General features: G+C 33.5%; 1 protein-coding gene across 1 annotated transcript in view; it reads right to left on the reverse strand.

Annotated features, from left to right (window-relative positions):
- LOC129226144 (synaptic vesicular amine transporter-like) overlaps positions 1 to 17,260 on the reverse strand; it is a 78,553-nt gene extending 61,293 nt beyond the window's left edge. Inside the window, exon 1 of the mRNA XM_054860744.1 lies at positions 17,131 to 17,260. Coding sequence (XP_054716719.1) covers positions 17,131 to 17,260 — 130 coding nt within the window. The remainder of the gene's footprint in view (positions 1 to 17,130) is intronic.
- Positions 17,261 to 25,922: the final 8,662 nt, after the last annotated feature.

Raw genomic sequence — 25,922 nt, forward strand, 5'->3', positions numbered from 1 at the left:
CGAGTTAAAAATTTAATGGAAGTTCGTTGAATAAAAAGAAATTGACGCCCTCACGCCTTCTAATGTGAAATGATAATTTTTCTTTGTATAAAATGAGTACACACCTTTTCAAAAAAAAAAAAAAAAAAAAACTATTTAAGTTTCTTTGAAATTTAAAACTTCTCGTCAAATCATTAAATTAGATTTACAGTTGCGTTAAATTTCAAAACTAAATAAGTAAAAAATGCACAACGTCAGAAAATGTTTATTCAGTAACTACTATTGACACTCAGTTTCTCGCAGATTACGTAAATTAGAAAAAAAATCTACTAAAAATTTGTAATTCATTTTCCTAAGCTCATAAACCTGTTTTTATATTTTCAATGGGTTCCTAAAATGTCAATTAAAATAACAATTGTCCCAGAAAAAGGTTGTTTTTTTCCCGAGCAATATTATGATTGACCTCTAACCGTAACTACGAACAGAAGTTCCATCGCTTTACGGTACGATGCCAATATATTAATTTTTCTCGTCTGCGAGAACGACAAAAACGGAAGGCGCTCCGAAGCGTTATTTAAAAATTCCTTCCCATGTCACGTGACATCCATTGGCGAAGCATCCTCTTTATTAATACGCGTGGCGTTCCATTCTCACTTCCCCCCTCTCGTCGCCAAGGAAGACCCCCGACGAACGATTCAAATGCTAATGAGGGGCCCTTTGGCTTTTCCACGCTGTTCGTCTGCGTTCAGGAGAAATGGCAGAAGAGTGGAGGGGATGATGTAATGGGCTTCGATTCTAGATCTGATGAAAGAGCATATGTCGGTGAATGAGTTTAACACTTTTTCTTTATAGGTAAATACTGTTTATAAAATGGATCTTCGTTAGTACGACAATCACTAACATGATAATTCAATGAAGCCGCATCTCTTTGGATGGTAGTATGTAAAATGTTTTATTCACATAGTTAAAAAATGAGTTAACCACATAGTTAAAAAATGGGTTATTCACACATGTTCCAAAAATGAGTTATTCACATAGTTGCAAAATGAGTTAGTTCACAAAAATTCAATAAATGAGTTATTCACATAGTTGCAAAATCAATTAGTCAACAAAAATTAAAAAAATGAGTAATTCACATAGGTTCAAAAGATGAGTTATTCGCATAATTGCAATATGAATTAGCCCACAAAAATTCGAAAAATGAGTTATTCACATAATTTCAAAATGAATTAGCCCACAAAAATTCGAAAAATGAGTTATTCACATAATTTCAAAATGAATAAGCCCACAAAAATTCGAAAAATGAGTTATTCACATAGGTTCAAAAAATAAATATTCACATAGGTTAAAAATACTGAGTTAGCCCATAAAAATTCAAAAAACGATTTATTCATAGTTGAAAAATGAGTTAACCCACAAAAAATCAAAAAATGATTTGTTCACATAAGTTCAGAAAAAGAATTATTCATAGTTGAAAAATGAGTAAACCTACAAAAATTGAAAAAAATGAGTTTTTCAAATAAGTTTAAAAAATGAGTTATTCACATAGTTTCAATTGACGAGTTATTCACATAGTTGCAAAATGAGTTAGCTCACAAAAATTCAAAAAATGAGTTATTCACATGGTTGCTAGATAAACTAACATACTATAGGATGAAAAAAAAGATTTAAGTCCCCCCCAAATTCTGTATTACTGTGCCATCTAATGATTTAATACCAGCCCGTTTCTATGGAACAGGACATTGGTGTTCAACTTTAAACTCAATTTATTCAAAAGTGCTATTTGGTGGGTTGACTCACTTCCAATTGCAAGTGAAGTTGAGGAAATTTATAAATGGGTTTTTGGCTTTAGTATTCAAGCAGTTCCAATAATTTTGGAAAGAAATTTTTGAAAAATTTATAGATAACCCTTTTGGTAAATCATTCTGTGTCACGATACCTATTCCTGGTAATTGGAAAACTCATGGTAAATCATGGGCTTATTATACTTGGTTAAAGCGGAAAGCCTGGAGCTGCGTTCGTCAGAAATATATTCGAAAAGAATAGAGAAAGAATGTAAACACTGACTTAGCCTATCTCAAACTGTTCCTCGATTTTGACATCGTGATCAGCAATAGGTTGTTTTAGAATAGCAGTTTGCTTAAAAGTCACTTACTTCTTCTGACAAAAAAGAAAGCTACTGTATTCAGCAATTTTTTTTATAGTTGTAGACTATTAATTCTCATAACAATCACTTTATATGCTCGCTTCTCTCTGATACTCAAATCACATTTCTGAGTTAGCAGGTGATTATACTATGAGGATTTCTTGACCTTACTATAGGCAATCATAACCTTGAATACAGTGTCATAATGTACCAAAACATTCTACCAACTTAGCGACAGAAACAATAAACATACGTGCACCAACAGTTGAGCAGATTTAGAATTGCAAGGTTTAGCAAAATTACTGGGTTATAACAAAAATACAGGGCATATTCTTCCAGCTTATATCCTAAGCCTTTACTTTCACTGCACGAGCTTAGACAGTACCATTGTTACAGACTCTCACTGACTGGTGTGCTAAATTAATTTTAACTACCAGTATGACGGTAATCTCAACTTCAATGAGATGACAGTTGCCTTATGCGCTGTAATGGATATTCCTGAGGAGCCTAAAACAAGGGCAATATTTCTCCATTTTGTCCTTGATCTCTTGATGTCGTAACCGGGCAGTTGGTGTTTGTTAGTGTTATGATTATAGCAACAAAGTTTACAGCCGGTCATCTTGTCTGGTGGTCAGAGAAGTCTGATTGTGGTGAGGAGGTTCCCAGTTTAAACCCCGTTTCTAGCATTTATGTACTTTCTCTCTCCTGTCCTCGTCCTTTGTATGATTGTGTTGTTGTACTGTGAATGGTGGCCAACCCTATAAACGGGTCCTTATGGCATGCTTGTACTGTAGAAGTCGGACTTCACACCTAATTACGGTATAGTTGGAAAAGTAAAGCAGCGCAACCCAGCCTGGCTAGAACAAGACAACAGCAACAAGGTTCTCATCCCGATCAGTTGAATCACCGTCTTAGTTGATTCAACTCTTCGGGACATTGCCAAGCGTTCTCTCTACACGCGAGTATATTTGTTGAGTCAACTCGGTTCAGTTTTAACAGCGTTGTATAGAATTTTTAGAAGAAAAATTGAATCTACGAAGTTGCCTTGTGTGAAGACAATGGAATACTCCAGTCAACGAGCTAACAAGCAACTGTTTTGAAAAGTTGATTCAACTAACCGCCTCGTGTTTATTAAGTCCTAATAGAATGCTAAAAGTAATAAAAAATGCTTTGAGAAATATTATTATCATTAACTATTAAGTCTGTATCACCTGATAAAGCTTCATATAACTTTTTTAAGTTTGCTTCAATGCGTTAGTCTTTATTGATGTTGCAGACTATAACTCGAAAAACCAAATTCTAGCCAGACACTTTCATACTGCCGTGTGCAGGTAAAGGGCAGTAACAACAAATTTTTCATTTTTCTGCATTTTTATCATCTATTGTACGTTATCTTTACTGTACAAGCTCGCTTATTTGGTTTCCGCTGAAAAAAAGGCGCGAAAAAAACGTCTAATTCCAAGACTTTCCTATTGTTAGTATTGAATCCATCCCACATTTCTTCAAATGTCTCGAAAACTGATACTGCCATTTACCTGCACACAGCAGTATACATGTCAGGATCAATAGCTGAGAAAGCAGCTCTGAACTTGTGCTATAATTCTGCCAAAAACTATGGAACGCTAATATTGAATCTTTTAATTCATAAAGAAACTCCCATTAAAAGTGATTGACATTTTTAAATGCTTATTCTATTCAACGGAAAGGGTGTTGGTCATTTAACAATTCACGAATGTATTTGCAAACTCTTATTGTACCAAAAAAAAAAAATGAATTTTTTTCAAGTAATAAAATTATATATTCTGTATATTGCATTGCTGTAGTTGAAGAAAGGACGCGGGAGGAAGCGTTCACCGAAATAATTGTTTTCTTGTTATAAAAACAATGCAAATGTAATGTAAATTTGATTCAAACCACCATTTTTTTTCTGTTGAGTCTTCCCAAACTCCAAGGTGAGTTCCTTCAATCATTTTGCGTCCTTATACAGCATTGCGTTTATGTATTAGCGTTCTCAAGCTCTAAGCATGCGGTTTTACCCTTTTCACAATCTTTGCTCATTTCTAAACAAGCAGTCAATTCAGACTTCATTGCTGAACTTGTTAGAAGATATGGACATTTTTTACAACCTCATAAGCAATCTAGGAAGCTAAAGAGAGAGATTTAGTGCCGTAGAAGCATTTTGTGCTTTAGGAACAATCCCGCACCCCCTGAGAAAAGCATGTTTTGTCTAATGAGAGCCATCATTGGACGAATTATAAAAATATTTGGAATATAACTAGATTAGGTGAAGAAGAATATTTATTAAATCGAATTACCTATCATTTCTTACCAGATTTGGTGAAATATAGCATTTTATTAAATTTAAACTTTTAACCTCCCCTAATGCGTTATTCATCTGATTTTTTTAATTATTAGGGTAACGGTATCAGTAAAAGACATGCTTAAGATATCGCTCTCAGGTAACCTCAATTTTCTGAGCATTTTAATGTATTTAGACTTTTAAAATTATTTTTCTCTCATGCAACAACATCTCATTTTGACTGCTTCTGGATCCTCTGAATTAGTTACTTCTATTTTTATTTGCTCAGTTTCGAAAAAAAGGTCCGATCTCTTATAACAATCAACGAAAAATCTGATGATACCCAGTAACAGATAGGGTAGGGAAAGGATGAGTAACGGACAACATTCTCATTTTCTCTTCAAAATGTGCAAAAGTTCTTTAGTTTTAGATCTAAAACCTTATGAAATTCAAATGAACATGCAACACCATCAGACCTCGTTGTGGCTGCTCATAATCATCCACCAGTCCCTTGTAAATACCAACTGGCTTATAAAATTCACTCTGATAACACTAGATGATTGGACCGTATTCATGAGTCACAGCAACATCAGTTTAACCCGCTTAAAATTCGTATTATTTAAATCCAAACTTTTGACTCTCTGTTACTAGTGCCGTTACCATACTTATTTTTTTAATGTTGTTCAAAATGAAATTTAACTAAATTAGAAACCATAAAACTACACGTCACATTACTAACATTGTTGAATGTCGAAAATTCAAGCATTTCCTTTTGAATATTCCACCGGTCCCTCACAAATGACTTGTGTCCTCCTCTTTATTAGAAGCCTGGGATAAACCGTCTGACCCTTCCACCCTCTCTAATAAGGTTGCACAATGGAGTTGGGGGAGCGAGTTGTCATTGACGACCGCGGAGGTGGAAAATCCCTTTTAAAGAGACTAAGACCCTTTATCTATTGATGACAGAGATCGTGGAGGCAGTTGGGGGAGAAGATAGGCCAAAGAAAATGGTAGCATTGTTTTAGAAACTCCGGTGACATCGAGGTTTGATTAAAGTCCTCCCCCATTGCTTGTAACGAAGAATTAAACGATGAATGAACCTTTAAAGGAAATTTAAAAAGCAGTAATCATAAACTGTCTTCAATAAGTGTAAGACTTAGTCTATGCAAAATGCTATATATCTTTGTTTTATTTTTAAAGGATAATTTAAATTGTAAAATTCTTCTACATAAAAATTAGAATATATAAACGCCTTTATACTTAAATATAAAAATACGCAAAAACATTGCTAAAAACGCAAATTTGCAAGATATTTCTGACAGATAGTTTATAGGCAAATTTGCATTGAAAACGAGCTGATGACTTCCTTTTACGCGAATTTTGTGATAATAGTAGAGCCTTGGAGTAAGCAAAGAAACACGTTAAATAATTTTACCCTAAGCTTGTGCAAACTGAAGCAAAAAAAAAAAAAAAAAACGTTTTATACAGATTAATTTTCCCAATATTGGACATTTTAATGTAGTTCAATGGTTATCTCTCTAAATATCGCCAATAGTGGTCAAAATAAAACCAAAAAAAGCTCCAAATTTGTTGCCAAGTTGGCGAAAAAACTTGGCAAAAAAAAGCTTGGCGATATATCACCAAGTGTTTGCCAAATTATAACACCACTTGAATTTGCATTGATATTAACAATGATTTCCCCTCAAAAAGGTGTTAAAGACCCCTTAGGAACATCCGAATACATCCAAAAGGGGAGACCCACATCTAGATCCCACTAGGAGTCTGCGTACGAAATTTCAACTTTCTAGGACGTACCGTTTTTGAGTTATGCGAGATACATACGCACACACACACACAAATACGCACTTACATACGTATATACAGACGTCACGAGAAAACTCGTTGTAATTAATTCGGGGAACATCAAAATGGATATTTCGGGTGTCTATACGTCCTTAGGCATATATCTACGTGTGGTCGGATTGAAAAATAAACTCAACATTCATTCGGAGGGGAGCAAAATGGAAACTAAGGCCTATTTTTGGGTGAAATTTTTTTCGCGAATATAATAAGCCCTTTACTTTATAAAAGGAAGTAAAAAGGTGCCTTGCAACCCCGGAATATGTGTCTGCAGTGTTTTAAAAATTGCTTCGTACATAGTATTTAGCTCTCATGATTTAAAAAGAGTTTGAAATGAACTGTATGGTATAGAGTTTTCGGTTACTTTTCTGCAAATGACAAACTGTATTATAAACTATCTACCATCAAAAATGTATTTGAATGTCATACATTTTATTCGATGTATTTTCATTCTTATGAGATCTACATCTTTTCGAACATATCGTTTCGATATCAGAACCAAATAAATCCATTAAAAGATAGTCAGAGTGGGTTCTTCGCCTGCTTAGACATAATGAAAATAAAAAGAGATTCCGAAGTCAAACTTCTGATTCTCACCCTCATGGAATTAACCATAAGTTAGATAAAGGACAAATTGCTATGATGTTGCAGCTAATTTTAAGATTTAAAAGTAGAGAGTGAAGCAATACAGCACGTATAATTTACGGCGGATGGGTTGATTTCGCTGCAGTGATACTCTTCTAGCGGTGAAACAACTTTTACGGAATTCTCTCTCTTTCTTTTTTTTTTTTCAAAAACACCTTAAATAATAATAAATGCATTTGCTTTTAACTTTAAAAATTTGCAACAGCAACACAAAAAAGCACGAATTTTCCGGTAATTACAGACATGTGTTTCGGAGTTACAAAGGTGTTCATCTTTTCCACTTCAAAAAGATGTGATTAAAGTATGATGTTACAATTATTTATAAGTTTTCAGAATGAGAAAACAATAAAACATTAATGATCTAAAGAAGACGAGTTTTTTTTACTGCAACGATACATTTCTGGTAGAAAAAAAACTTTTACAGAACTTATTTTTACTTATTTATTACAGAAAACAATTCACCAAATAAGAAATATACAAATACATTTGTGCCAAAGTGAAAAAATATACCATGTCATCCAACCGTGCACTCTTTTAAGCACATGCTTGCAAGAAGAATTAAATGCACGTTTCGGGGGTGTAAAGTTGCTCATCTTTTTCAATACAAGATGATGTGATTACACTTTGATGTAGCAGTTATTTTCAACTCTCAAAGTGGTAAAGCAATAAAATATTAATATTTTATAGAGGGCAGATTTATTTTGTTGCAATTATATTTTTCTAACGGAAATTTATTTATTTAAAACAAGAAGTTCTGTCTAGAACTAAACGAGCCTACTTTCCCATACACCCATACTACTTTCGAGTACCTGATCAATATTCTCAAAAATAGCTAAAATCGCAAATTGTTTCAAAAATATTTTTTAAATATTTTAAGCTGATTTCTAGGAATAAAATATTCCTCACTCATCTTTAAAAAAAAATAAATAAATAAATATTTTTATTAAAATAAATACATCATATTAAAAAAAAAAAAATGTTTTTTTCCCCTGTTGCCAAAAATAATCTTTTCAATGAATTAATGCAATTACCAAAATAAATAAAAACAATAAAATGTCAACTTAAAGAAATAATTCCCACTGTCAAAAAAAAAAAAAATCGTCTGCGTATATCTTTATGTAGAAACATGAATGACTTCGAATTTATTCGCCGAAAACTGAATGCCTAAATTAAAACTTTAGCGTGAAAATAAAAACAAGTCATAGCAACTATAATTATATCACAGTTAAAACCATAGCTGCGGAGTCGGAGTCAATCTCATTTTGGGCTAAAGGATCGGAGTCGAATATCCAAAAATCGGAGTCAGTCATCAGTCCTCCGTGTATAAATTTTTGCCAAAGCTACGAAGTCAGAGTCGAAGTCGGGGAGTCGGAGTCCGATTAATTATCGAGCACAGGAGTCGAGTCGGAGTCTGGAGTTCGGCGTCAAGAGCTGTTTCCAGCAAAATTTATTTGAAGTAAATCCGCCTTCAAGTATGGAATCTACATTGACTTTCAGTTTCCCCGTAGGCGCTAATGTTAAGGGATTTGAACTGTTCAAAATTGAACGGAAAATTGTTCAAAACAAAAAGATATTTTATATACAAGTTTTTCATCAAAAGTTTTTTCCTACAAAGTTTGTTTGAAGCAAATTCGCCTCACAGTTCGGAATTGCCTTGAATTTCAACGTAGGCGCTAATGTTAAGTCTTTTTGAACTGTTCAAAATTGAACAAAAAATAGTTCAAATCAAAAAATGAAATATGGGAATGAGGTGTACTTGCTGAGATCTTTCGAACAAAAAAAAGGTTGTTTGAATCGGACTATTCATTCAAAAGTTTTTTTCAGGGGACAGACAGACAGACCGACAGACATTTTCCCCCATCTCAATACACTACTTTCCAATTTTTAATTTTTCAACATTTATTAAATTAATTTACTTCTTTGATTTTTTTTTTTTTCGCGATATTTTTTTAAGATGCATTAAGCCTTCTTTCATGCTTTTTTCTTCTTTTTCTGACTTTTACTGGGAAAGTAGGCTAAAAAAGACTCACTAAAAAGTAATAAACAAATGCATTTATGCTAAAAAGAAAAAAAAATCCATGCAATATCTTCTAAACGTGTAATTTTTTAAGCACACATTTGCAGGAAATTGCAAACAACGGTTTCGGAGGTGTGAGGTTGTTTATTCATCTTTTTCAACGCAAGATGATTTTATGTCTAAACTGTGATGTAAAAGTTATTTTTAAGCTTTCAATGTGATAAAGCAATAAAACATTAATGTTTTAGTGAGGACGGGTCTGTTTCGCTGCAATAATACTTTTCTAGCAAAAAAAAAACAACTTTTACATAATTGAATTATTGATTTACTTATGTAAGAAAACCTCCCACCCAGTAAGAAATAAACTAAATATATTTGTGCTAAAAAAAAAACAAAAAAAAAAAAAACAAAAAAAAAACAAATATAACCAACACCCTCTAAACGTGAGCTTTGTAAGGCACACGTTTGGAGGAAATTGCGGACAAAGGTTGGAGGGGGGGGGGGGGGGGGGGGCAAGATTTTTCATCTTTTTAAAACTCAAAAAGAGATTTGATTAAGCTATGTTGTGACAGTCAGTTTTAAGCTTTAGAAGTGGTAAAGCAACAACAGTTGACCCTCGTTTTACGCGGGGGTTACATTCCACGGAAATGCAGCGTAAATTGACGCCTAATAGTAATGTTAAAATAGGGGTTAGGTTCCGTAGATAAAAAAATATTTCATTCTAGTGATGGCTAATTGTCTAATAAGTTTAATGTGCACTATATCGATTTTTATGCACAACATGTGCAAAGAAAACTTAATTATTAATTTCGTGTTCTGCTTATAAAGAGGATCTGGCCATGATAGTCTTTTAGAAGTCATTAAGAATTTTTCTCTGTAATTCTTTGCAGAGCATTAACGCATCCATGATCACTTGCGTCATTTTCACGATAGAATCTTCCTTCACTAACAAATCAGAAAGATCATTTCTATTGTCTAGGAATGGCTCAGAATTTTCAATGTGAACGTTTTTGGTTGTGTGTCACCGGTGTCGGTATCCTCGTTGGTTTTAGAATCCTTTGTCACTCCTGCAAGCTCTTCTTCCAGTGAGCTCTGAACTGTGTGAGTTTTACCTCTGAAAGAGCTCCTTTAAACAATCACATAAAATGTCCAGTGACTCAAGCTCGATTATTAACACGCCAAAATGCAGTTTATTACGTGTAATCTGCAATACTTAGGAGTTCGGATTTTGAAAGATGGGAAAATGTTATCTGCTTGCATTGCCGCATCCGCGTAAAACCGAAACTCATCCGCGTAAAATAAGATAAAGGTGTCAAATGTTAAACCGCGTATAATCAACACCGCGTAAAACGAAGGTCTACTGTATAATTGAACGCAGATGGGTTTGTTTCACTGCAATGATACTCTTTTATTGGTAAAAAAAACTTTTACAGAATTTATTTTGCTTTTGTAAAAACCTACTACTTAATGAAAAGGTAATATAGAACTTCGTATTCAAGGGTGAAATTTTGCAATAACAACGTAGAAAGCACAAATGTGGAGGAAATTGCAGACACATAGGTTTCGTTTAATCCGTTTAAGTAAATAAAGGTATCGTTAGAATGTGGAAAGCCTCGAGTTTCACAGAGTGGCTGATATTTGGCACGAACTCTCTTTCTTCACCTGCCATTTCAGTGTTAGTGAAAATGGCGACTGCACGGCAAAAATCGTATTGTGTTCTGCTTTTCACGAAGTGCGAATCCCTAACAACTGTTCCGCATGATTTTCGTCGAGAATACTCTATTGTCGAACCTCCTGCCCCGGAGAGCATTAGAAGATCTTATAAACAATTTTAAGACACGGGATTTTTGTGGAAGCAGTCGATGCAGACATGCTTGCAAAAGTTTGGGACGACTTTGACTACCATGTAGACATATGCCACGCTTTCAAATGTGGACATATTGAGCACCTTTAATTTTGTATGTAAAAAAAAACTTATTATCATCCACGTAATATAAAATTAATCTAAAGGGTCTATTTTCAATAGTTTTCATATATACGCATTTCAAATCGGGTCAATCTTTTTGAATCACCCTGTATTTTTATCAGTTGGCATTTTCTTTTCATAGATATTGATAATTTTTTGCTCAGAAACTCTGCAACAGCAAAATGTTTAGGGGACTGTGTCAGCAGTTCCGGGGGTTGGCGAGCGTTAACAAGCAGGAGCGGAGCCCACTAGTTCATAAATAAATTTTAGATTTAGGGGATACTTACGTCCCGTACTGTCTTTAAATTCTGTTCCTTATGTAAGCAAGAAGTGAAATTCGTTACTTTGTATTATTTTACTGTACTATAATACATTTTATAGAATGATCTTACAACCAACGCATATTGAGTGATATAGCATTTGGTTTCTTCTACTTCAATTACTTTTCTTCTTAATAATATGTAACATGAAAATAAGTGGTTTCGTTGGAATTCTGGGCATTTTTCACGGATCATAGACTTAACTGTGCAAGCCCACCGTTTAACTTGATCTTTTCTGCGGAGCTTTGGCAGCGGTCATAAAGCTCTCTCTTTTCCGGCGAAGTCTCTTCCCACTTTAGCAGCAGGATCTCACATTTCAATGTCCTTGACAACGTATTTACATTAGAGCATGGCCATACAGCTCCATTAATGCAGTGCGAAATTGACAGTTCGTGCTGCCACTAACCAGTCAATTGCCTTCAAAGAGTATAAGAGGTCGAGGAACTCTCCCAGTAACTGTTGCTCTCAAACGTGGGTACTGTAACAGCCAGTTAAGATTTCTTTCTTTTTTTTTTCTTTTTTTTTTGCAAGTTTGTTCTAAGGTAGAGGATGGGACACTTGTGACCAAAACATCTTCGGGCATATGTGAATAGTTCCTATATCACCTCCGTAATGTTAATATTAGTGTAAGATATTATAAGTGTTAAAAAATGTATAAATATTTTGATTAATTATTTTTCTATAATCATAATGTTAATTTGTAATTTATTATAATTATTATTAAATTAGAAGGTCGCCCGTCATGGTATGACGGGTGAAAATTTGCTTCCACATTTGAACGCAGCAATTGCTGCTGTTTGGTGATATTTTGGTACTTTAAGTTTTAATCCTAACTCCAGTGGATTAATCCTTAATTCTAGTAGATAGCTGTAATTGCTGACCATTTTTGTGTTTCTTCATTCTTCTAAAATGACAGTCTTACCAGTAAAACAGTTAAGTCGCCGGATCGAGTTCAGCCTCGTTACAATAAAGAATTTCCCTGCATGTTAAACTCTACCAAATCATATTATCAAGTTATCATGCCGTGGCGCGAGCTTCATTGTTGAAACACGCGGGTTACTCGATCATCGGCGATTATTAATACGAGGATAATTATTTATTTGTTTTATTTATCTCATTTTTTAAACTCTTTTGTTACTAAATTATTTTTCAAAAATTAAATTGTTAATTTGTAATTTATATTTTTATTATTAAATATTTATTTATTTATTTATTTTATTATTTAAATTTTAAAGTTCTTTTGTTACTAAATAGTTGGTCAACAATTAGGTGTTATATATTTACAGGAAATAAAAAGACACAAAATATTTTCATTTAGTTAAAAACTGAGGTTAATTTTTAAAAATAAAGCTATTATAAAGCTTTAAAGCGATATTTTTAATAATACGCCCCAAAGGCAATGGATCAAGAACAGACGACTCTTTTGATCCAAAATTGCATATGCGTCGGTTCTCTAGTTATAGGGACCTTGGGTAGACTAAAGGGGTAGCCTGGGGGCAGGGCTGCGCCGTCCCCAATTGTGCAAGGTCGTGCGGAGCACGACGGCGCTAGAGTCAAAAAGGCGCCGAGCTCTACCAATCAAAATTGCTCCAAATGGGGAGAATCTTTCCTAACAAAAAAATAAAACTGAACTTTTTATTAAATATAGGGTCCGATCAAGCCAAAGTAATGCCAAGCCCGGGCAAAATTTGGTGCCTCTCACAAGAAAATCGGCATACTTTTTCATGTGGAAGTTTACAAAAAATCGAAGAAATTTACCCTATTTTGTCATCTCTAAAACTGTGGTGCCCTGGTCCATAGACCTGCCGGACCGTGCGTCCATTGGGCCCTGATTATATCAAATAGTGGCGGTGAAATTACACTGCTTATTGAAACAAGCAGTCCTCTCGCTACCTATCTAAAAGGAAAAAGTATTGTCTTGATATGCCTAAATATTCTATTCAAAAGAGCAATCTTTCACACTGAAAACAACGTGATGCTAATTATTGCTTATATTAGCAATTTTCTTCCTTATGTGGAGCCGTGAATGCTAGTTCGGTATATAGTCCACAAGGCTGAGCATATGAGGCGCAAGAAAATTTCGATTCCCCATTTTGGTTCTTGATGTGACTATGTTGTATTTTGATTGCTAACTATTGTTCGTGGTATTTCGACTATGTCATGTTATCATACATAAAAAAATACTGTAAGCCCATTTGCATATTTTGCTTATGAGTAATATTTGTGTATTGTATACATCAATTTTGGGTAACTTTTTAGTTGCAAAAAGTAACGACTTGACCATAATTACTCGATTCCACCCCCCCTTGCCCTTTTATTTTAATTATTTGCGTATTAAAAGAGCTATTGACATAGCCAATGCCTTTTTAATGTTTTCGTATTTTAGAATTATTGGTTTTATCGGAAAAGGGATTTCAGTTTCAGATTTTAAGGTGGAATATCCTCTATACTTCAATTTAGAAACATAATGTTGAACATAATGAACATAATGAGACCCTGTTGTCAGGTTTTTAACACTCATAAAATGTTTAATTATTCATCAAATAGAGGTTAGAGAGATCTTTAGAGAGGCGTTAACTTTAGTATTTGACATTTTTCTTTTTCCAAAACGCATTAGCACATCAGAAAAGCTACAAACTCGAAATGACTTCGAGATATGAAGTAAAAACATACACAGTAAGCCAAAATTAAAGACACATTTTACACATTGTTTTTTAATGAATTAAAGCCAAACGTATTTTTTCCACGTCATATTCGTCCACAAAACCTCATTCCAGGAGTTAAATATATTCTCGTCGGACGCTAGTGCATAAAGGCGTTCATTAGACAATTGCACGACGGCGCCAATCAGGCTTGGCGCGGCCCTGTCTGGGGGGGAGGGGGGGCTAAAGAGTGTAATAATTTGCTATTGTACCCTCTTTTGTAATTGCACCAAATTCTACTAACAACAAGAAAGCGTTTTAATTCAAGCGTGCAATAGACTCACGATATGTATAAACTGTCCCCCTTCCTATCCGCTATAATTTTCAAACCAGTTTTTTGTTAGATACAAGAGATCGAGTAACCCTTTTTGAAAAAGATCAAAATAAATGAACTGCGAGGTGTACGGCCACAAATGAGTACATACCTTTGTGTTAAAAAGTAAAAATAAATTAAACAACGGTATTTATTTTGCTCAACTTACTCTATTTACTTTTGTAAGGTAAAAACCGTTATAAATGTTCAAATTTGCAAAAAACGTGTTTAGCGACTCTTAGTAACTCCTACACAAATATCCACAATTTTCTGTAAATCCGTTCAATTTACACATTCATACATGAGATAGTTACCCCTTAGGACAATTAACGTTTGACCTCACTTATCTTTTGTTATCAATCCACAATATAGAAACGTCATTCTCCCATCCATCTGTGGAACTGATCTAGAAAATTCATTTTCAAATAATTGAGTCAAACAAAATGCTCTGGATGAAAACATACATGAACGTATCGAAGAAGTGCCATGTCCATGCTAAGTATTCGATTTTTTTCTTTGACTGAACAACTTTTGATTACATCTTCTGAAATGCTTTGCAGTCTTCACGATATTGGTAATTCCTACCAAAGATTTTCCTGGGTCATGTATAATTCACCAATATTCCACTTATTCCACAAATTATCGAAACTCGGATTTTCCGCCGAGCCGTTCCGATTCGAACACAAGACTCGACATCGATCCTCCATCGGTAATAGATATGACATCTACAGGTGATCCGTCATATTCGGTTCACTTCCGGCAATTGCTAGAAGAAGATTACCATTCCCACTCGAAATAAGTTCACCTGGGATATTTGTAATTTTGCATTTCGTTCATATGAGGGTACAATGTTCAACTTAGCGTATTTAACGAATTCACTTCTATTTGAAATATTTGTAATGCTCATATCTTTTTGATAACGTCAGTATGAGAACACTAGTATTTCTTGTTAAGATAGATATTTTTTGAAAAGGGAAATTCAAAATGAATGATGTCTTATAAGTGCAATCTTAAGAGATTTTCATGGAATGCTTTTTAGTTAATTTCCACAGAAAGATATATACAACTGTCTTCGCAACTAAGAATTTTTTGTTAAGTAGATTGAAGTTTCAAGCTCCATAACGTTTTTAATGAATTTAAAAAAAAAAAAATAAATATTCATGTAAATTTTCAGATCTGAGACGATGTCTTGGAATATCAGTGAAAACACAGGTTTTAAATGCGGCAATTCGGTGATGCTGCTGTTGACGTAGAATGCTTGTGCAGTTTCACCCAACTTCGGGATTTTCTTCTACATTATTATTGCTGCACAACAACATTTTCTATTGTTTATATTCATAGCCAACCCCACCCCCCTTTTACTCAAAAAAATTAAACAAATGGTCTAACTTAAAATTTATCATAAAAAACTAATCGATGAAGTAGCAAATATCCGAATACATGAATTCTCACGTGGCCAATGAGAGTTCTCCATTTTTCTGCACATCATAAATTCAAAATGCAACAGAATTCATTACAAGTTTTTCTTTGTATGATAACATCTACGTATTAGTATATTCCAAGTAACAGAAGCTAATAACGAAAAAGTAGGTATCACGTGCGTGCATGATAGCATTATTCTGTTTAAGTTCATTAAGTACCGTATATGAGAAGCATAATTTCATATTCAAAGATAGTAAGAGCTTCAAGAAGTAAATTTAAATTAATAATAAAATTTAACTTAAGCCCATTTTAAAAGCAAAAAAAAAAAAAAAAATTACAAAAAGAGTGCAACTAGAATTCATTTTTCTGATTAAAAACTTTTATTATACTTTTAATTAGTCCAGTAAGCTGTTGTACCTATAAAACATGCGACTCATAAACTACAATGAAGAGTCGTTAAAGCAATCGATTCTAAAGGATGTCAAAATTACTCATCGAAAATCATAAGTAGCCTCTAGACTAGTAAAAAACAATTAGATGTGGAAAGTCGCAGCTTGCCCCTGCTCTAGAAAAAATTGGGGTGGTGCATGGAAATAATTAAATGTTAAGATAAGTAGCTACAATAAAAAATTAAACAGCTGATAGTTGAAATGAATGCAAATACAAAAAAAAAAGTGATTGTTATTTGGAAAGATATATAATGATACCAACATCAAGAAATGTAAACACATTTGCTGATACACGAATAAAATCGAGATAATGAAGCGTAAAGAGAAATGTGTGTCAAAATATGAAAAGTAAAGCAAAGAAAATAATATTTCATAAGATTAAGAGGAAATGGGTGGGGTTGTACAGAGTATCTGAAAAATCCTTCATGCATTTTAAAGGTTCATACAAAAGCTACAAATTGTCGAATGAGTATGCAGTTTTCACCATGATACATGTACTTCACAGGTTTAAGAGTTTTTTATGACATCGTAAAAAATAGCAATCGGCAATAGAACTGGAAGGCGTATTTCTCTCAATCCCTGAGTTCACCAAACTTTATAATTTTTACTTTTGATGCCTGTCTGACTAGGGCTGCGGAAATTAAGGGAAAATGGCTTCGGCTCCGACTCAGACCCACCTCAAAATCAGTCTTAATCCCACCCCGGTTCTGCAAGCATTGACAGAATTGTGGAATTTGAGGGAAAATAGCCGACTCCAATTCCGACACCTGAAATTTTAAACATTCGACTCAGACTCCCTTTACCCCAAAATCACTCCAACTTCAACTCCGCAGCCCTGCGTCTACCCGCGATCCGCACTGCACGTGGTGGATGCTTCGAATTTTGAAAAGAAATCCCGTTAATGCGTCTGGACTGCGGCAGATACCAATAGTGACACGCATCACACATCAAAAATCTCTGAAAGAAGACATTATTATTCTCCGCCAGATAAAGGAAAATAAGTGAAACTTGCCTACAGAGCTGAGAAGCATGTTGTCCAAGAGCAGTGCAATAGCAACGATTAGAAGAACAAGTTTTCTTGAACCTCGAAACCTTTGCATCAAATCCAGAATGCAGTTCGTGGATGTCATGTCTTGAGTCATCTTGGTAAATTTTTAACTAAGCAGTTCCTGTAAAAAAAAAAAAAAAAAAAGTTGTCAAATTATATTCGGGATGAGAAGCAATATTTTTTCGTTAAAAAAATTGAGAATTCATTTTCAAAAATTTCGTCCAATACTGTATTTAGAAAAAAAAATGTATCTCATAATTTTATCATGGCAATATTGAAGCTAAAAACTAGTATTTTATAGCTGCATAATCACTGGAACTACAGATTTGATCTGATCACACCTCGTCTGGTTCCTTTGTAACTAAAAAAATAATTTTCAAACAATGGACATATGCACTAGGACAAGTGTTGACCAAGAAAATTGTCTGATTTGCAGCAGCCTTTGTAAAATTAGATTTTTCTCACGGCACCACAATATATTTTTAGTATGTGTATGTACGTTTATACATTGGCACCGCCGCCACTTCGAGACACCTTCACTTCTTCCTGTAGCACATATGTACTTTGGGAGCTCCTGGACTAGAGTGTAGAATAGCCGTATATTCGTTATACAGCCGAGGAAAAAATTATAAGGATAAGCAAAAAGTCGCGCCACTTTAAAATTCTAGGCTCCACTTGGTTGGAAAAGTATGCAAATATTTTTGTGATAAAAATACATGAAACAAAGCATTTTCAAACAAATTAAATTTCGCTTAAAATGTTTTGGAAATTATTAAATTGCATGACTTTTTTAAGTTTTACTAGTTTGCCACTTGGAAAAAATTATAAGGACACACATTTATTTTGAGACCGAGAACAAAAATTTGCATATTTTGTCGAATCATATGATTATTTACAATAACCCAAAACTGTTATGCAGTAAAATTGTTATCTCGATCTTTATCAGGCCGAACAGCACACAACTCTCTAAATGCGAAATGTGACAAATTAATGCTATCAAAAAATGTAGAATTAGTTCATGTGAAATTGCGAGCAGGGAAAACATCTAAAATAGTAATTTATAATTTTTTGAAGAATTCAAAAGAGAATGGCAAAGAAAAAGCGTACAGGCAAGCTTCTCACTCTTACTAAGCGCCAGAAACGAGCAATTGTTCATGGATATTGCTTCAAAAAACACATTTCTATCACTCGAATTAAAAGTTAAATGAATGTACCTTGCACTACCCGAACAGGGCGTAATGTTTTGCAAAGGAATTCCTATATGTTACATATGCTAAACTACGATCACATTAACAATTTACAAAGGTTCAAAAGAAGCAATTCGCTAAGAAACACTTTTCTGTTAGATCTCAATAGAAACATGCCATATTTTCTGATGGCAAAAACTTTTATTTGCACGGACCAGATGATTTTAACCATTAATGGCATGATTTGCGAAACGAAACCTTTTTGTCCAAATGACAATTCGGATGCTGCTTTGGGACGAGTCTGGGCAGGTTTTGCAGCTAATGGAGCACCACCAATTGTGTCTATCAGAGATCTCTTGAATTCAGAATCATATGTTGATATACTAGCTGAAAATTTATTACCTGTAGCACCCCTTATCACAGGGTTGATTATTTGTTACACCAAGACAATGCAAGTTGCCGTGTCTTGAGGATCACATTTATGGTTTGAGGCCAATCCAGTGAAAATTCTGAACTGGCTAGCAAGAAGTCTTTATATAAACCCCATAGAGAATCGGTGTGGCATTTTAACTAGAAAAGTGTCTAACGATGGGATCCAATATGCAAATTACGACGAACAGACGTCATCCATTGAATTGGTATGTAATAACATTTTAAAATAAGCTTTAACTGAATTTTCTGAGTCAACGACTGGACGATTGATGAAGGGTGATTGAAAAAAAAAAGTGATTTTGTCCAACACTATTTTTTTTCGGGACATATTTGTTGATGTCTTTATAATTTTTTTCCATGTTTCACCTAATACATTTGTCTTAATTTGTGATTGAACAATTATATTTTAATTTAATTACATACTAACTGATTTCTAATGTTTCCTATTCACAAGTATCAAATTATGTTTGATTTTGTTTTGCACAGTTGACGATTACTTTCATACATAACACCCATTTTCAACTTGTCCTTATACTTTTTCCTTGGCTGTATGAGACGGTTACAGTTAAGTGGATCAAGTACATGAACGGCTTGATCCACTTTCGCTCTGAAAGTCTCATATACTGAATTTATTGCTATTGGAAACAACAAATTTCTTAGTTGGTGACATCCTGCAATTATATGGGCATAGTATATCATAGCATTTGCTGCCATATTTCGTAAAAGCTACTTGAAAACTTATTTGTCGATATCACACATCATTTATTTGATGGCCTCGTGTGACTTGATGTCACACAAGGACATCAAAATGCAAAAGGAACTACATTAAAAGCTCCATTTAAGGTAAAATATTCCTCTTATATCATGTAGTTAAGAAAAGAAAGTCCATTAGAATATAAAATGAGGAGCAAACAAGTGACGACGTAAACGTTATTTTTATGTTTTCACCAAGGTGAGAAGAAAAAAAAATGCCAATTGCTAATCTACCCCTTTTCTTCGCTCTTAACTTTATCTTACCTACAAGATCTTTTCAACCTGAATTCTCTTTGCATTTTAAAATCGTCATTCAAATTTTTCACGTGACAATGCATTCTATAAAGACTATATGTCCATAATTTGCATTTTATTTAGAAAATTAGCATCGATTATTGTTTTGATATTAGTCATTTAGCAAATATATACATAATTTTATCTAGAAGCACAAAATTGATTAAATTATTAAAAGAACGACAAAAGCGGCTAAACTAAGGTTTCGTAACTTTTTCGAAGTTAACTTAGAGCACCATAAAAGCATCAGCACAGTCTGTATAAGTCTCTTCAATTATCTAGCTACATGATGTCATTATCTTTATGTCGTTATTATTAAGTTAAAAAGCCTAAAAAAACATTTTCGTAAGTGCTCAAATGGCCAATTTGCTTCTAATAAAAGATGAACCATGAAAAACAGTATAAACTTCAGTTATCGAGCTTGAAAGAAAATGTCTAGTAAAATTATTTTCCATCAGCAATTTCCACTAATAAAAACAATAATTTCTTTTCCCACTTCAGGACACTGTAAAAACTGATTATTTATTTATTTATTTTTTCGTTGCAGAAAACACATTTTTACTCTCATGACGAAAACTAGAATACTGTTATGATAGAAGTGAAATTGTGTAACATTCGTGGTAATAAATTTATTTTAAAAATTAGATACGTTGGTTTCACAGCTTTCAATGTAAAAATCAATTAAGCGCAATTCAGAAACCATTAAAATAACAATGTCAAGTTAAAACCGTTCAATAACTAGACCGGAATTTTTCATATTGTTAATAACAAAGTGGAACATGTACTTCGAAAGTTCCTTACGGACTGTTTGATATATCAGCTCTATAACACTAGCAGCTCATATAGTCTTCTTATAAGCGAAAAAATATATAAAAGAAATCAGTATTGTACTATGGTACATCATTAAACCATCACACACCAGGGTCCCAAGTATTTACCACTACTTTGTGGTTTAACCGGTTGGATCGGGCCCTGAAGACAGCTCCTATTCTTTGATCCGGAAGCGTAGCAATACCTGGCCCAGCCGCCCAGCACCCCCAGAGGTATTGATTCACTTTTAGAACCTTGTAACCTCGACATATTTAACGTGCCCCAGTCACCATTAACGAACATGGAGATTCTTTGACCGCTTGGCATCGAGGCTGGGACCTTTCAATTACGAGTCTGACGCCTTACCGATCAAGTTCCTAATGCCTCACTATGGTACATCGTCAGATTACTAAAAGGTAATTGCCAATTTCAGCCATTTTTCATAAACGTTATTTGATATCATATTAGTTATATACTTATTGCAATTGCAGAACCTTATTTTTAAAAATCACAGGACTAGTACATATTGTAACGTTAAAATAATAAGTGGTTGGGAACAATTAATGACTTTGCCCCAATTGTTTTTTAAAATAACGAAATATTTAGTTAACTCTTAGCAGTAACCTGATAATATTTAAAAAGCGGTGTAATATTGCAAAATATTTTTATTTTGACTTTATCTTTAAATCGTTGGACTTCCAGAACTTATTAAAATTTTATATCCCTGAATAAAAAAAAAAAGAAAATATAAAGCAAAAGCTCATTACCTTTAAACCGAAGTTCTAATGAACTGAATTATCCAAAAATGTGCGCTGCCATCTATAAACTATTTCGCTCGTTTTGCCTAAGCAACGGAGAGGAGAAAAAATGTGTGTTTTTCGTATTATTTTTCTTTTGATATGTTTTTCATTTACCGACAATTTAAACAAAAAAATTAAAAAACGTTCAAATTCTTGCTAGGGAAATCCCCCTTTTTGTTCTCGAAATAGAAATGAGAATTTTAATGAAACCTACAGCAAAATATGCTGAAAAGTAAAGAAATGAATATGAACTGGTAGTTGTAGAACTGGTAGTTTGATTTTCATTTTAGTGAAAAGAATAGAACGAAATGTTCTTAATTCAATTATTTATGCTGTTCCTTATCTCATCAAATCATCATAGAGCTGATAATATTTTTTTGTTTCTTAGAATCGGAAATAATGAATGTATCTCTACCTGGGAGTTAAAGAGCGCTAAAAGTCTATTATTATTATTATTATTATTATTATTATGATTATTATTATTATTTCAAAATCGGTATGTAATCACCATCTTTCGAAACTTTTAATACTTTATTCAGAAGTAGAAACCACTAAGATTTTGAGAAACAAATTTTCATTTTCTAAGACCATAAAGGACATTCTAGTTATACAAATCATCATAAAAGAAAAACTTTTAACTCATTTTCAGGCTAACTTCATTTTTGTGATTTAGTAATTTTTAACTCCCCCTTAACCTTTTACACACACACACACACACACTTAATAATTTAATCACGTATCATGAATTTTACGATTCGTTTGCATAACATTTAAATTATATTATAAAGCGCGCAGGAATACAGGTGAAACTTCAAGAAACTTAATTTTTTACTTGATTTGCTTTTCTTCTTTTACCTGAATCTCATTTAAAATAAATAAAGGGAGAAATCTTATGTATAGCCTTTTCAAAATTCTTTAACAGTTTGTTATTTCGGTTTCTTTTTAAAAATTCAGACCTTCCTTCTTGTTTCTTTCGAAAATCTTCTTCTGAATTCCTGAAGTTTTGTGTCCTTTATAGTTCAAGTAATTTTTCACCTTTTGTTTCCCCCCCCCCACTCTCTTACATCTTCAAATCTATCGTTTGGCGCAGTATAGCGTATTAAGGCTCTTGTGCCATTAAAACTAATAGGATCAACCAACTTAAAAAGAGCCAACAAATGTGAAATAATTATTACTTTCCTTTTTGAAGATAAAAATTTTCTTCCAAAAACAAAAAATAGTATTTCAAAGCGAGTTTTATTTTAAAATTGATTTTCTTTCTTTGTGTAAGGTTACTTTCAAAGCAAGTTTCCATTTTCTTAAATTTAAAAAGGTAAGTTTTGTTAATTGTTTTACTTTGCCCCACATCCATCTACTGTCACAAATAATTTAGCGGTGCAAGTCGATTAACTTCCATTTCCGTTGACTTTATGTGGATACTACAACCCAAATTCAAAAGAATAGAATACTGTTCACATTTTGGAAAAAAAAAATCGAATCAAATATGAGTGCAAATTAGGAATTTAACTGAACGTGCTACCTTTCTTAGACCTTAAAGTGTGCATTTCATTTCAAATATGCTCAACTAAGAATAATCTTAGACGGAATAATCCGAAAGTTTATAGTGATGAAGATTTACATTGAGTAAAAAAATTAGAATATTCAAATCAAAGGGGGAAAAAACACTTAAAAAAAACAATATCAATACTAGAATTCGTCATTTTTTGCTGGATTTCGTGCTTTAATCCTTTCACACAAGCATTCTACCACCTGTTTACATTAATCGTTTCTCTCTGACACTGTTTCCATACTTTCTTCAATGCGGAAACGAGCTGAATTTTGTTGGCGGGCACCAAGTCTTGAACCGCTGTCTTTAGATTTGACGGTACCACAAGTCCTTGATCGTATTGAGATTGGTAGAGTTGCTTGACCAGTTTAATACCGAAATTCTTCTTTCTGTATAAATCTATGCGTCGATTTAGAAACATGACACGGAGTAGAATCTTACTGAAAGATAAAATGTGTCACTAAATGTGTAACTGCTGTGCCTCAGATGAAGTATCATGCAGTATTATTGATAAACAGCGGAAGTTACGCATTGTTTCATTTTAAGATAAATACAATTCCCAATCCCAGCGGCCCTCATGCACCCACAAGTCAAAAAGGATACGTCAAATTGGAAAGAACGTCTTACACAAGATTTCTCAGACGCTTTACTTTTTAAACGCCAAACCTGAACACCTTTTTTTCTTCACAGATATTTAAAAAAAAAAATCCTTACTGGATATAATACTTTTCCAACCTTGTGGCCCCCCTGTATGAGCATCTCTTTGCTCCAGGAGAGTCATGCACGTTTCTGCTTCATGTTTATCATCTGCTTTACTTCGTAGATCCGCGATTGAGACTGCAATTTACGCAACCGTCCAAGTGTAGTTAGCGTGGACAAGATAACTATACATTCTTTCCAACACTTGTGGACGTAAGAAGCATTTTTCAACGATTATTTTGGACGATTTACTTTCATTTGGGTTCTTCTCTGCCACTTGTTACAATTTTTCTATCTCATTTACTTTGGTTACTTTTTAGTTGGTTAGTCCTTCTATATTGCTCTAAAATCTTACATACCATAGATTGTAAAACGTTTAATTTGAATTGAGTTGGATAGTGTTTTTCTAGCTTTAAGCAATAATACAATATGTAACTTCGTTTTTTCTCCTATTTATCACCTTGACGACCCATTTTTAACAATAAAAGACTTTTAAAAGGGCGTAAAATTATTCGGGCACCAAGCTCCATACTTGTGACAAACTGTCGGTTAACAGGTATGCAAATATTTTTGCTACTTTTTAAAATACACATTGAATGAATAGATCATTCTAATTTTTTGACACATATAAAAAATTAGTATAATTTTCCAATGTGTTAATGATCCATAAGTTGTTAAAATAATGTCGGAAAAGTTGTTTAAAATGATTTACCCATTCATGAATAACGTGTTTTACTCTTTTTAATTTGCATGCGTTCATTTTTCCGACTTAGGGACAGGTTTTGTTCAAACAGTTCTGATATTCTGTTATTTTGAATTTGGGTTGCATTACACTGGAATGCATATCCTCATACAAACCAACATGAGAACTTTTACCGTTTATTCAATGTTTTACAAGTAAAATTTTTTAGAGTTTTAAAATGTGTTAGATGAGAAAATATTGAGTCAAAAATACCCCATTGACAAAGTAATGCCAAATCGTTTTATAAAAATATCTGCTTCCAATAATACAAATTATATTTGGGGAAAAGCTAATTTAGAAGCTTTGAGAAGGCTATAGAGAACCAAATACACCTCTTCGCACGCTTCCAAGTTATATTTGCACCAACAATAGTTATTCTAACTTGTGTGACAAAGAAGCAAATCACTGAGATTTCAGAAAAAATAACCCAGTTTAGAAATCTTATTTTGGAAACGTTGTTTCTCGAAACTTGAAGGACAGCTTTTGGATTAAATATAGGGGATGGGGAAGGGGGCATGTGCTGCATTTTTTCTCATAATATACAGAAAAATAAAGAAAAGTCTAAAATCTCAATTTTGCTATGATTTTGTTGTATGCAAAACGTGTTGATTAAATACGGATTCGAACGAGTATTTATATAGTTAAAAAAAGAAAATGTATAGCCTATCTTATATATATATATATATATATATATATATATATATATATATATATATATATATATATATATATATATATAAGAACTTCTTTGAAATAAGATATACTGTAAACCGACAAAGCGGTGTAGTGGTTAGAAGCTGTTCTCTTACGTTCAAAGGCGCAGGTTCGGTCCTGGCTCCAGTCGGTGGATTTTTAAGATGCAGTAAGCATCCATGTCGTATGATTATGATGTCGTATGATTATTATCCCCTTCGAATACTCGTTTGGCATGGAGAATCTCATGACAAAGTTAAACTCGTAGTGCTGTTTCGCATTAAATAGAGCCCAGGTGCCTCCATCTAGTGGGGAAACTGGACGTCAAAATTCGCGTGGCAATGGCATCAGATCGAAAGTGGTGCCACGTGAAAGAGTGGTTGCTATGCCGGGGGCTCGCACTAGGTCTGTAAAAGGCAGGGCCTCTATCGCAGCCCCATTAGAAAGAAAGAAAGAAAAAAAAATATACTTCCACATAAAACCTTCATTGATGCAATATATACTACCAGAAAATATTTTCATCAACGTAAAGTATACTATCAAATAATATCTTCTTTCATGTCAAGCAACGATTCTCAACCTGGGGGGCGCTTCCTAGGGGGCGTGAACATTTTCAAGGGAGAGTGAGGGTATAAAAGAAATCGAAAAGTAAAACTAACAGTAATTTACTCAATTTTGTGGTCACCTTGAATATTAAATTACAGTGTCAGCCCTCTCATAAATGTTGTGAAGTCAACTAATGTGCACAAACTCATCTAAATTTTAAATTACTTAAAAAATTGTATTTACTCGAATTTCCT

The sequence above is a fragment of the Uloborus diversus genome, chromosome 7 (assembly GCF_026930045.1).
Source record: "Uloborus diversus isolate 005 chromosome 7, Udiv.v.3.1, whole genome shotgun sequence".
NCBI classification, from domain to species: Eukaryota; Metazoa; Arthropoda; class Arachnida; order Araneae; family Uloboridae; genus Uloborus; species Uloborus diversus.